Genomic DNA, 13768 nt, shown 5'->3' with positions numbered 1-13768 from the left:
CTCCAGTAACCTTTCTCTATCCATATCCCTAATTTTAGTCCTTTCTCTCTCTCCAGAAAGTTGACATTATATCCTTTGTCCCTAAACAGCTTAGTTAATTTGTCTGTTTGTTTATCACAATCTCCAACCCTTGTGCAATTCCTTTTTATTTGCATGTACTGTCCCCTGGCGATATTGATTATCCAGGGTTTATAATGGCAACTCATCGTGGGGATATAAGAATTTTGATCTGTGTCCTTAAAGTATGTGATCATCTCTATACCATGTTGGGTGTTACTTATCTCCAAGTCCAGAAAGTGTATCTTTTGATTACTAATTTCCCATGTCAGACTTATATTATAATCATTATGATTCCTTGTTATTAACAGAGATTCCAAATCATTTTTCTGTCCTTCCCAAACAATAATTAGATCGTCAATAAAGCGTTTATATAAAAGAATTCTAGGATCTGGGTTTAGTAGGACACCCTCCTTCTCCCACTTGCCATATACAAGTTAGCCACGATGGGTGCAAACTTTGCCCCCATTGCGAACCTCTAACCTGCAAATAATAAATGTTGTTGTACCAAAAATAATTATGTGTCAAACAGAACTTTAAACATTTTAAAATACATTTTCATTCCTTTTGTACATAATTCTGACTTCTTTTTAATGCCCACTTGACTGCTTGTATAGCTCCGTGGTCGTCTATATTAGCATATAATGATGCCACGTCAGCCGTTGCCAATACTATACCACCACCTGCGTTGCATTCTTTGAGCAGCTGTAACGTATGCTTTGTATCTTTGAGGAATGCTTTGGTGACCCTCACTAAGGGCTGTAAATAGAGATCTATGTACTCCCCCAACCTACTGTAGCAGCTAGGGACCCAATTCCACTGACAATGGATCTACCTGGGGGGGGGGGGTTTAACCCGTCCTTATGAATTTTCGGAATATAGTATATAACTGGAGTTCTACATGCGGTGGGTACTAGATAATTTTCATCATGCTTGTTTAGTATATTTTTTCTTACTCCATATTGGACTAGCTCTTCTAATTCTTTTTTGTATTGCTTTAGAGGATTTATATTTAAAATTTCATATGTTTCCCTATCTTCCAGTATCTTATTCATTTCTTGTTTATATTGGTCAGTGGATAATACCATAATCCCCCTACTTTGTCTGCTGGGCGAACAACAATTTCTTTTTGTGTCTCTAATAGTTTAATACCTTTTTTGATGTCCCTATGTTCATATACTTTTTTAATCGGTAATTCCTCAAGGTCGGTTGTGACAAGACGTTTAAACATGTCAACATATTTGTTATTCAGAATCTCCACCACCAAGGCCTTTGATGTTCTGGGACATTAAGGGCTTTCATGGATGTGGTCATTGTTACAGTTGCGTCAGGGTCCCAAAAAATGTTAAGAAAGTAAAAACCTTCATTAATCCTAAAAATGATCACATATATACCATTAGGGATTTTATTTCCTGTGAAACCAAAGGAGTAGTTTATGCCATCAAATGTCCCTGCAACTTAATTTACATCGGTAGAACAAAGAGAGCTCCTAAAGTTAGAATGGAAGAACACGTGAGGATGAATATAAGAAATGGATTTGATAAACACCACCTGTTCATTCATTTTAGGGATAAGCACAACAAGATTCCGGAAGAGATGCAATTTTGGGAGATAGAGGCCCCTAAGCATTGTGTGTACATTAATGAGGAAGAAAATGAACTTAAATGATTTTAGCAAATGGCTGCAATCTAAAAAAGAGTGAAAAATGTAAGGGGGTCTGAATACTTTCCGTCCCCACTGTATATTGCTATTCCTCTTTAGGGGGATGCATTATTATGGGGTTAATGGTGTGATATGATCCGAATATTCATATTCTGTATTAATGGGGTTAATAGTGGATCATTATTGTAATAAAGAATTAGGGAATGATACATATATTGTCATTCCTCTCTGGGGGCTTCGTTCTTGTGTGTTCTCCTCGTCCTGTATTTTAATGAGGTTTTTCTTAGTGCTTGTAGTTAGCAACATTATCGGCGATCTGCGGCTTCATTAACATGGCCGCGGTTGTAGTTATAAGGGTAGACCCACAACAAAATGGCGCATATCGCGGCTTCACGCTAATGGCCGCCAACACAGTATATCATCTAAAAGTCTCCACCATTCAATCAGATCCCCCTGAGGAAGACATGTGATTAGCCCTGTGTCATCACGCGTAGGGGAGGGGCCAGGATAGTGGAGGAGACAGTTACATGCTCATTTGATTAAGCTGCTGAAACACACAAGCTTGCAAGCCGTTTGGAGAGGATTTTTTATACTGAATGTTTTCTTTAGTTTGGTGCGCTGGAAGTACCTGTGAAATGTGAGTACTGTTTTTTACCTACAATAAATTTATAATCAAATGATAATGCACTATCAAGCCTCTTTCTTACTTTAAATTGAGGATAACATCTCTGGATTTACCTGTGGGATCCTGCAAAAGCCTGTTTTACTTAGAGCCCAGAAGTGGTTCAGCTGCTTGTGATACTCTCACTTATAGGATTTGTAATGCATGTTCTTGCTTCTTTTTAGACACAAAGTTAAAAGTCTATGATGATCTTCACCGCCAGATAAGAAGCAACAGTTTAATCCCTTTTCGCTCTGAGAAATGGACAGTCTTATCTAGCTGGTCTGATCCAGTACCGTCATTGCGGTGCCCATGTTTTCTTTCACTTTCTGAACATGTCACACGATGTAACCACCTACTTAACTGTTCCCTTGCTGTTAAGAAGATATGAATGCTGATTGGACTAAACTATACGGTCATACCTATAACACGCCTAGACCTTAAGCATATTCATACATATAAAATTGTATAGCCTGTAGATGTAACCTCAGAAACACTTTCACTGTACTGCTTTATTGAGAACTGTGTATTGTGTTTCTCCACTGCAGTGTATGGAATAAAAGCACTTCATTTTCTTAAGATTTGGACTCACTGTCTCATCAGAAAAATGTCTTGTTTGGAGACTCCCTAACCCGATTTAACAGTTATTGGACACTTGATTGCATTTTGATACTAATGAAAACATTTTTCACTGAAATTGCTTGACACAATTCCTTTTTGATTTATTTGCATTTATATATTTTTTCTTGCAACTTGGATTTTTATTTACGGCATCATCATTACATTTGTAAGGTTATTATCACATAGCGCTGCATTTTCTTTATTTATATATACGGTATATATTTTCACAGATTATGGGATTGTGATTAATGCTAAGCTGCTGTGAATTTGCTCTCTATTTACATTTATAAATCTTTCATCACTACACCTGATGGTAGTTGTAACCTTGGATTGTCTAATGGTAGCTCGCAAGATCTCTATTTATTTATATGTATAGAATAGGATTTGTTTTGACCCCGTCAGTGTTTTTTTTTTTTTCATCTGTTCTCTGTGCCTCGTTGAGAATATTTTCCATTACTCCCTGTCCTGGATACGCAACAGTGAAAAGAAATCTCCACAAAAGGGGAATTCCTCACAGAACCGGTGTCCCCAATTTTGCCTCACCTCCTGTTATGCAGATAAATGAACCGCTGGATTTAACATTACTTTCTGTCTTTCCAATAATAGCCACCGGGACATACTGAGGGGTGAATGTATTCAGTCAGAACATAGCTGGCAATTAAACCCTAGCCTACTCCAATTTTTTTGGGCAAGCTTTAGCAATAGCTACACAAACACTTTAGAAATATTTTGTGGGTGCAAGGACTCTAGCATATGTGTGCCCATTTATGCATCCTATTTAATGTTGTCTCTTTAAGCCCCTCCCATTGCCAGCAGAATGTGGCCACACCCACCATTTAGTGTGATGCACTATGCATGCTTATTTCTCCCACAGTGCCCCAGGTCTCCCACAACCCAATGATACTTACCCTTGATGATGTCTGAACTAACATCACTCAGTCCTTCTAAGGATGAACTCAGGGGCTGTTGTGTGATCTCTCTGAGAGCATGCACTTGACATGAAAAATATATTCACCTATTGTCACTCTAGGACAGGAAGTGTATTACTGGCAGGATCACCAGGTGAAAATCTACCACTTCTAAAGACTAGTAGGCTACAATATATTACATTTTGATTTAAAGGATAAGTTCACCTTTGGGAACATGTTACATGTGCCATGCGTTTTTAGGTTGGAACATGCAGGACCGCCATCAGGGCGGGAAAACCCATACACTTGTAGGGGGCCATGCTTCCTGAGGGGCCCGGCTGCCCCACAGGGATGGGAGAAGGCAGTGGGGGCTGCAGGGGTCCTGCATGGCTTTCTCTTTACATGCACAACAGGAGCTGCTGCTCTGTGTCTGAGTCTGTGTCAATGGGCCCATATCGGGCTCATTACTGCCGCCTCTGGCTACTTCCTGCATGTGAACTTCTGGTGTGTCTGTGTGCTACCTGTACTGTATTCTGGACTGTGCTTGGCTGTATCTCAGTGACTTAAATGTAAACAAAGCTGGGACTAGGAAAACCTCCTTTACAAGTAGCGGCTGTGAGTACAATTGATTGGAGGGGGCTGTTTGTGTTCCGGGTGGTCAGCCGAGAGAGAGAGACTGTGTGTATGTGATCTATATGAGGATGTCTCATTGCTGGATTGTGCTGTTTCTTTGCTATATGATAATATCTCTTTGCTATATGGATATCTCTCTTTGCTGGATTGGGCTGTCTCTTTGCTGGATTGGGCTGTGTCTTTGCTATATGAGGATATCTCTTTGCTAGATTGGGCTGTCGTTTTGCTTTATAAGGATGTCTCTTTGCTATATAGAGATCTCTCTTTGCTGGATTGGACTATCTCTTTGCTATATGAGGTGATCTCTTTGCTAGATTGGGCTGTCGCTTTACTATATTAGTTACATAGTTACATAGTAGGCAAGGTTGAAAAAAGACACAAGTCCATCAAGTCCAACCTATATGTGATTATGTGTCAGTATTACATTGTATATCCCTGTATGTTGCGTTCATTTAGTTGCTTATCTAATAGTTTCTTGAAACTATCGATGCTCCCCGCTGAGACCACCGCCTGTGGAAGGGAATTCCCCATCCTTGCCGCTCTTACAGTAAAGAACCCTCTACGTAGTTTAAGGTTAATCCTCTTTTCTTCTAATTTTAATGAGTGGCCATGAGTCTTGTTAAACTCTCTTCTGCGAAAAAGTTTTATTTCTATTGTAGGGTCACCAGTACGGTATTTGTATATTGAAATCATATCCCCTCTCAAGCGTCTCTTCTCCAGAGAGAATAAGTTCAGTGCTCGCAACCTTTCCTCATAACTAAGATCCTCCAGACCCTTTATTAGCTTTGTTGCCCTTCTTTGTACTCGCTCCATTTCCATTACATCCTTCCTGAGGACTGGTGCCCAGAACTGGACAGCATACTGTTAGGATGTCTCTTTGCTATATAGAGATCTGCTATATAGATGTCTCTTTGCTATATGAGGATGTCTCTTTGCTGGATTGGGTTGTCTCTTTGCTATATAAGGATGTCTCTTTGCTGGATTGGGCTGTCTCTTTACTATGTGAGGATGTCTCTTTGCTGGATTGGGTTGTCTCTTTGCTATATATGGATGTCTCTTTGCTGTATTGGACTGTCTCTTTGCTATATGAGGATGTCTCTTTGCTGGACTGGGAAGTCTCTTTGCTATATGAGGATGTTTCTTTGTTATATGAAGATGTCTCTTTGCTGGATTGGGCTGTCTCTTTGCTATATGGGGATGTCTCTTTGCTATATAGAGATGTCTCTTTGCTATATGGGGATGCCTCTTTTCTGGATTGGGATATCTCTTTTTCTGAATATATGGGAATGCCTCTACTGGATTGAGATTGTTTCTTTGCTGAACTGGGCTGTCTCTTTGCTGAATATACTGAATCTTTCTTTTTTTTTGAGTGTTTTGTTTTCTTAGATCTGCTAGGGGAGGATAGATTCGGGGGGGGGGGGGGGGGGTTGAAAAGGTGGTTAACTTAGTGTTAGTGTAGGGTTCTGCTCAAAATAGTCTACCTTGTCATGATGGCAGGCTTCATATTTTGTTGGCCAAAATATAATTCCTTACTGTTAAATATTGAAAGCACTGATGACTGGGAATCCACTTTTCATCTTTGCATATTAAGTTGTATGAGTGTTAAAATAAAATAAAATTGGGTGCACTGAAGGACTCAGTGGGATAGCCAGTGGGCAGATTCAGTGGAATGGCCAGTGGGCGGGCCCTGGGGAATGTTGGTTGCCAGGTCCGGGGGGGGCAGGCCTAAAGCTGTGTAAGGGGCCCCAAAATTTCTGATGGCTGCCCTGGCAACATGTAACATGTTCCAAGTGCTGCAGCCACTGCCCACTACCCCCCTCCCTGTGGCAGCAGTATGGGAAGAAGCTCCCTGTACTAGATGCCACTTTTTTGTTAAGTAAACTTATCCTTTAAAGGTTAGCTTCATGTTCAGTTAAAACCTTTTTCCTAGTTTTGAATCGAGTAGTGATGGCAAACCACCGGTTTGTACTGCTATCCAGGGCTCCATAAGACAGAAAGGCAAGATGTGAGGGGAAATCTCTTTAACTACATTTCCTCTCTACAATGTGGGAACAATACTTCACAAAATTTCAATTCAGCTGAATCCTGGCTGTAATGTAAAAGTGATCCAGGCTGCTATATAGCTACCCAATCACTTTTACAGTACTGGCGCTCAGGATGGGGTGTGGCAGGAGATCACAAGTTCCGTGAACTCCTCTGCTGTCTATGAAGGCAGAAGCTCTGGGTGTTTTTGGTTTCAGAGCCGTCATTCACTGGCTGCTGTGGCCACAGAAACAGCTAATCAAACACATTCTGTACTTGATTAGCTGCAGTAGTGGGCAGAGAAGACTATATATATACACTACCGTTCAAAAGTTTGGGGTCACCCAAACAATTTTGTGTTTTCCATGAAAAGTCACACTTATTCACCACCATACGTTGTGAAATGAATAGAAAATAGAGTCAAGACATTGACAAGGTTAGAAATAATGATTTGTATTTGAAATAACATTGTTTTTACATCAAACTTTGCTTTCATCAAAGAATCCTCCTTTTGCAGCAATTACAGCATTGCACACCTTTGGCATCCGTCCACAACACTTTTTTCTAGTCTTCCTCTGTCCAATGTCTGTGTTCTTTTGCCCATCTTAATCTTTTTCTTTTATTGGCCAGTCTCAGATATGGCTTTTTCTTTGCCACTCTGCCCTGAAGCCAAAATCCCGCAGCCGCCTCTTCACTGTAGATGTTGACACTGGTGTTTTGCGGGTACTATTTAATGAAGATGCCAGTTGGGGACCTGTGAGGCGTCTGTTTCTCAAACTAGAGACTCTAATGTGCTTATCTTCTTGCTTAGTTGTGCAACGCGGCCTCCCACTTCTTTTTCTACTCTGGTTAGAGCCTGTTTGTGCTGTCCTCTGAAGGGAGTAGTACACACCGTTGTAGGAAATCTTCAATTTCTTTGCAATTTCTCGCATGGAATAGCCTTCATTTCCAAGAACAAGAATAGACTGTCGAGTTTCAGATGAAAGTTCTCTTTTTCTGGCCATTTTGAGCGTTTAATTGACCCCACAAATGTGATGCTCCAGAAACTCAATCTGCTCACAGGAAGGTCAGTTTTGTAGCTTCTGGAAAGAGCTAGACTGTTTTTAGATGTGTGAACATGATTGCACAAGGGTTTGCTAATCATCAATTAGCCTTCTGAGCCAATGAGCAAACACATTGTACCATTAGAACACTGGAGTGATAGTTGCTGGAAATGGGCCTCTATACACCTATGTAGATATTGCACCAAAAACTAGACATTTGCAGTTAGAATAGTCATTTACCACATTAGCAATGTATAGAGTATATTTGTTTAAAGTTAGGACTAGTTTAAAGTTAGCTTCATTTAAAAGTACAGTGCTTTTCCTTCAAAAATAAGGACATTTCAATGTGACCCCAAACTTTTGAACGGTAGTGTATATATATATATATATATATGAAATAAAGTGTAATAAAAATAATTAAAAATAATTAAAAGTGACTCCAATTACCCTGCAAATGCAAGCATGGGCAGAGGATGTGAATGTAAACAGCAATTTGTACCATAAGGCTGGGTTCACATATATGCAAATTGGATGCGCTTTAAACCACATCCAATTCGCATGACATGTGAATGTGACCGTTTCTCAATGGAGCTGGTTCACACATGTCTGGGGCAGCCGTGGTTTTTTAAAAAGGGTCCTGTGCGTTTTTGGCTCCGGTTCAAGTGCGATTTCAGGCAAAAATTTGCACCTGAATAGCACCTGAACCGGTGAACAGAAATGCACTGGACCCCGGACTGAAAACCACAGCTGCACATATGTGAACCCAGCCTTAGTGTTATATGATATGGCCATGAACATCAGAGTGAGTACAATAATTATAGGTCCCTCATTTGTGGTTAACTCTAAACTGATGAGCTGTAAAGGCATTCAAAAGGGGTGCCTATTGATCATTTTTGGTACAATAATTTATCCCCAGTTACTGACATATTTTCGAGGCTTAACATATTCGGTATCTTTTTACTCTTCACTACCTCATTTTTTTATATTACAAAAAAATGGGGGGGGGGGGATTTAATTGCATTAATGTGCAAGAAACGGTTTAGTGGATTTTTTTGTGAAAATATAGACTCAATAAACATTATACAGGGCCTCTGCATTTATAAAATATATAACATTCTGGCAGTTCTAAGTAATTTTATAGCCAAAAATGCAGATTTTGAAAAAATTTGCAAAAAAAAAAAAAAATGAAAAAACAAATGCTCTAGAGAAGATATAGTTCAAATGGAACACTAAATAGCAATCAAAACAATGACTTATTCTTCCCCACTTGCATCTAAAACTGGAAAGTTTATTTGGCTTGATATATTGTACAATTTAACCGCTTGCCGACCGCCACACACAGATGTACGTCAGCAGAATTGCACAGGCAGGCAAATGTCCCTTTAAATTTGCAGCCTGTCGGCGGGAGTGTGCCCGCGGGTCCCGGGAACTCGATGTTCGCCAGCGGCCTGCGATTGCGGTGTGGGGAGGTAGATCGGAGAGATGTCTATGTAAACAAGGCATTTCCCCGTTCTGCCTGTCATCAGCAGTGATCGCTGTCATGTCTGTGGAAGCCCATCCCCCCCACAGTTAGAATCACTCGCTAGGACACACTTAACCCCTTGATCGCCCCCTATTGTTTAACCCTTTCCCTGCCATTGTCATTTACACAGTAATCAGTGCATTTTTATAGCACCACTGATCGCTGTATAAATGACAATGGTCCCAAAATGGTGACAAAAGTGTCCGATGTGTCCGCCATAATGTTGCAGTCACTATAAAAATCACAGATCGCCGCCATTACTAATAAAAAAAAAAAATTAATAACAAAACATATAACAAATAAATTGTCGCTCTTTTTTTGTTTATAGCGCAAAAAATAAAAACCGCAGATGCGATCATATACCCTTCCAGGGCTGAAATGGTTAAGGGCTCTTTTACACAACATGCAGTTGAATGTGCTTTTAAACGCAGTATGAATGCATATAAAAAAAAAAAAGGTGTATTTCAATAGAAATGGACCAGTTCAACTTTAGTGGGGTATAGGAGAATTTGCCCACATCCCTAATATAGACAGCAAACAAAAACAGAAACCCTCTGGTGGGAATTTGAAGGGAAAAAATTCCAATTTAGGCATAAACAAGATAACTGTATATAAAAAATTTAATTTCAATCGTACAAAAGGTAAAATAGGACACAGAGTTGACAGTGTCAGATAAAATACATTAAGACAATACATAAATGATGTGTAACATAGTGGGAATGTAATCAAAACCAATGTTTGAAACCATTCCTGTTGTAATGAACAAGGTGGTACCCAACGTGTTTCAGGGTCATGCGTTTGTCCTCTTCATCAGGGTCAAGTGGTGAAATTATCTATGATATCATATACAAGCAGGTATCTTGTTGTATCACATCAAGAGATTAAAAACAAGGGAATGTTTTCTCTGCTGGCTCTGAACCGTCCAAAAGGGGCTTGGGGACACAGGCGGCCACCACAATGACGACCAAAAGGGGGGACATGGCAGGAGAGCCCAACCCTCAGGGGAACCCACACCAAGAGATGGAGTGATAAAATCCCCTTATACGACCACCCAAGGATTAGATAGGCTAGTTCCGAAGTGACAGAACGGAAAGCCAGAGTGGGGACTTAAGTACTGATGTGATTTATTTGAATGGGGTAAATGTGATTAACCCCAGATCACTGTCCAGTTCGATGAATATTCACATTCACATGCATTGATATTGGGGTATACCTTTACTTAGGTGTCCACAGGTTTAGGGAGACTTGCTCTGGGCAGCAGGAGTGACTCCTGCTGGCTGCCCAGAGCAAGTCTCCCTAAACCTGGCTTGCTTGGCTTGCCGTTCTGTCACTTCGGAACTAGCCTATCTAATCCCTGGGTGGTCAGATAAGGAGATTTTATCACTCCATCTCTTGATGTGGGTTCCCCTGAGGGTTGGGCTCTCCTGCCCTGCGCCCCCACCCTTTTGGTTGTCAGTGAGGTGGCCACCTGTACCCCCAAGCCCTTTTTGGATGGTTCAGAGCCAGCAGAGCCAACATTCCCTTGTTTTTAATCTCTTGATGTGACACAACAAGATACCTGCTTGTATATGATATCATAGATAATTCCACCACCTGCCCCTGATGAAGAGGATAAACGCATGACCTTGAAACGCGTTGGGTACCACCTTGTTCATTACAACAAGAGTGGTTTCAAACCGTGGTTGTGATTTCATTCCTACTGTGTTACACATCATTTATGTATTGTCTTAATGTATTTGGTCTGACACAGTCAACTCTGTGTCCTATTTTACCTATTGTACGATTAAAATTACATTTTTTATATATTTATCTTGTTTATGCCTAAATTGGAATTTTTGCCCTTGAAAGTCCCACCAGAGAGTTTCTGTTTTTGTTTAATGCATTTCAATAAGCCTTGCTTACACCATTGCACCCATTTCAAGTCGATTTTAAAAAAGTTATACGTGCTGAGCATTTTTTTACATGTAGACTTACCGGAACAAATTGAACGCACCACATGTAAATGCAACTCAGTAGAAAATGTCTTATACCATGAACAATGCCAAAAAATGTGCTGCAGAGGGATGCTTTTTTACCCAAATATTTCTTCCTTAAGAGACTGGCTTGGGCACAGGGCTTTTTGTCAGCGGGAACGCGGGGGAACGCAGTTCCAGCACCTCCAGAACTGAATGTATGTAATAGCATGGGGTGTGGGTAGTGCTGGAGGGTCTATTGATGTTGGCTGCTGCGGGATTTATTGTCACTGGTGGGGATCTGATTTTGTGTGAGGGTCTATTTTTGCTGATGGGGAATCTATTGTTGCTGGGGGGGGGGTCTTATGTTGTTGGAAGGGATCTACTGTTGAGGGAGAGGTCTATTTTTACTGGCTGCTGGAGGATCTATTGATGCTGGCTGCTGGGAGATCTGTTGTTGCTGCTGGGGGATCTAATATTGCTTGGGTGGATATTTTGTTACTGGGTGTGATTTTTTGTTGTGGGTGGTTCACTGTTGCTGCAGGGAATCTATTGTTGTTGGGGTGGAGTCCACTGTTGCTGGGGGAGTCTATTATTGTGTGGGGATCTATTGCTGGGATTCTATTCCTGGCTGCAGGGGATCTATTTTACTGCTTTTCTTTTTATCATTAACATGTTCCATACAAATGATTTAGCACCACAAAATGATACTTGGTTCTGTATTCTCTAAAAGGGGCAGTACTGGTAGGTGGGTAGGGGGTGGAATCAAGGGACGGTGATCAGAGGTGGGTAGGGGGCAGAGACAAGGGGTGACTCAGACTGGGGAAGTTCCTGCATCTAAAAAAGCCCTGATTAGGCATATAATAAGAAAGCAAAAAATAAAGTTATTTATACCTGTGGAGGTCTGTTTTTTTCCATTTATATTTAATTGCGTCCCGTTCCCGTATTTCAGCACTGAGTTGGTCTTGTCACTTCCAATACAAAATTTCAGCATCACAAAGCAGTAATAGGTGGTGGTATCTGTATCTTGGGTCACGTTTATTTGGAGATCAGTTGATCCATTCAGCTGAGTTCTTCCACTGTAACTGGGATGAACCATCAGATCAGAGGGGTGATAGGCGTAGGGTCCCGTTGGGCTGCCCACTCTCCAGAAAACTCCACTCCACAGAAGGTTTTGGTCTGGTGGGACGGTGTATGAGCAGCTGATGGTGACAGAGGCTCCTTCATTAGCCGTTATATTTTCAGGCTGAGTGACTGTGAACTTGGGATCATTCTGAGTAGGATCTGGGAAGAGAATAAAAAAGGAACCCATTAAATAATTTTCCAATCTCAGGGAACTCTTGCTGAAAATGACTCTATCTACAATTCATGACACATTAGTGTGATGGTCATTGGGAAGAATTCCACCTTTACAGATACCTAAAAAGACCATTGGTGTCAGTGGGAACTTTTCTGAGATGCAGAAATTGCTCATTGCTCATGGAACTCCTAGCAACCTCTGGAGGAACCTAATGCCCTGTACACGTGACCGGTTTTGCCGTCGAAATAAACTCTGAAGGTGTTTACGACGGAGTTCCGATGGAATTCCGCTCAAGCTGTCTTGCATACACACGGTCACACCAAATTCCGACCCTCCAGAACGAGGTGACATACAACACCTACGACGGGACTAGAAAACGGAAGTTCAATAGCCAGTAGCCAATAGCTTCCATCTCGTACTTGCTTCAGAGCATGCGTCTTTTTTGTTGCGTCGGAACAAGCGTTTTTTCCGATAGTAATTTGTTCCGTCTGAAAAATATAGAACATGTTCTCTATCTAAGTCCGTCTAAATTTTCGACAGAAAGTCCGATGGGGCATACACACGGTCGGAATATACGATGAAAAGCTCCCATCGGACTCTTTCTGTCGGAAATTCCGCTCGTGTGTACGCGGCATAAGGGTTCTGCAGGACTCTGGCTGAGAAACACTGGTATAGGGTATAGAAGAGTAAAGTTGACCAAAAACTAGTAGATTTTCAAAAGCATACACAATTTTAATATGATTATTTTCAGTCTATTCGATGACTTGACAAATGCCATTCAAAAGTATTTCGAATGTTGGTTTGCTTTTGAAACGTGTGGACTGTCTGGAACGGAAGCTACATTCACTATTAGAAATCTGGCCCCTTCAAATTTTCTCGTCACTGTGGAATGAACACTGATTTGACCCTACTTATGATAAGAAAATTGAAAGAATGTTTAAAAAAAAAAAAAAAAAAGAATGAGGTTCTACTAGTGTATGAAAAGCTTAAAAGAGAAGTATGGGTTTTTATTATACTTACCTAGGTGGATGCAGCATCAGCCCAATGCTGCATTTGTCCCTCGCAGCTCTAACACTGAGAACTGAGCGATCTAACACCGCCGATGGCTCAGTACTCCCTGAGCAGAGAGCTAGTGAGACTGTCAGTCAGTTGTCGGTGGATCCCGACTTCATTGTTGCGATCTTGCCTGAGCCTGGAATGACTCTGTGATGTCAGCTGATTCCCCCATCAACACAGTCAATGTTGATGGGGACTTCCACCCATAGCGCTATTGTATTCTGGTGGCAGAGGGAGGTTGCGGGAAGCCTTCCTGGCCAGCAGAACAAAAAGATTACTGCTAGAGGCTATAGTAGGGTTGCCACCTTTTCTTCAAGTCAAACCCGAACAA

General features: G+C 41.1%; 1 protein-coding gene across 2 annotated transcripts in view; it reads right to left on the bottom strand.

The window, feature by feature from the left end:
- The window catches only part of LOC141133520 (uncharacterized), a 151511-nt gene that overhangs the window by 32506 nt on the left and 105237 nt on the right, over window positions 1-13768 (bottom strand). For both annotated transcript variants that reach the window (XM_073622947.1, XM_073622946.1), the window contains exon 4: window positions 11976-12365. In XM_073622947.1, coding sequence (XP_073479048.1) covers window positions 11976-12365 — 390 coding nt within the window. The remainder of the gene's footprint in view (window positions 1-11975; window positions 12366-13768) is intronic.

The sequence above is a fragment of the Aquarana catesbeiana genome, linkage group LG03 (assembly GCF_042186555.1).
Source record: "Aquarana catesbeiana isolate 2022-GZ linkage group LG03, ASM4218655v1, whole genome shotgun sequence".
Taxonomy (NCBI): Eukaryota; Metazoa; Chordata; class Amphibia; order Anura; family Ranidae; genus Aquarana; species Aquarana catesbeiana.
This window is presented reverse-complemented; position numbering and strand designations above follow the sequence as displayed.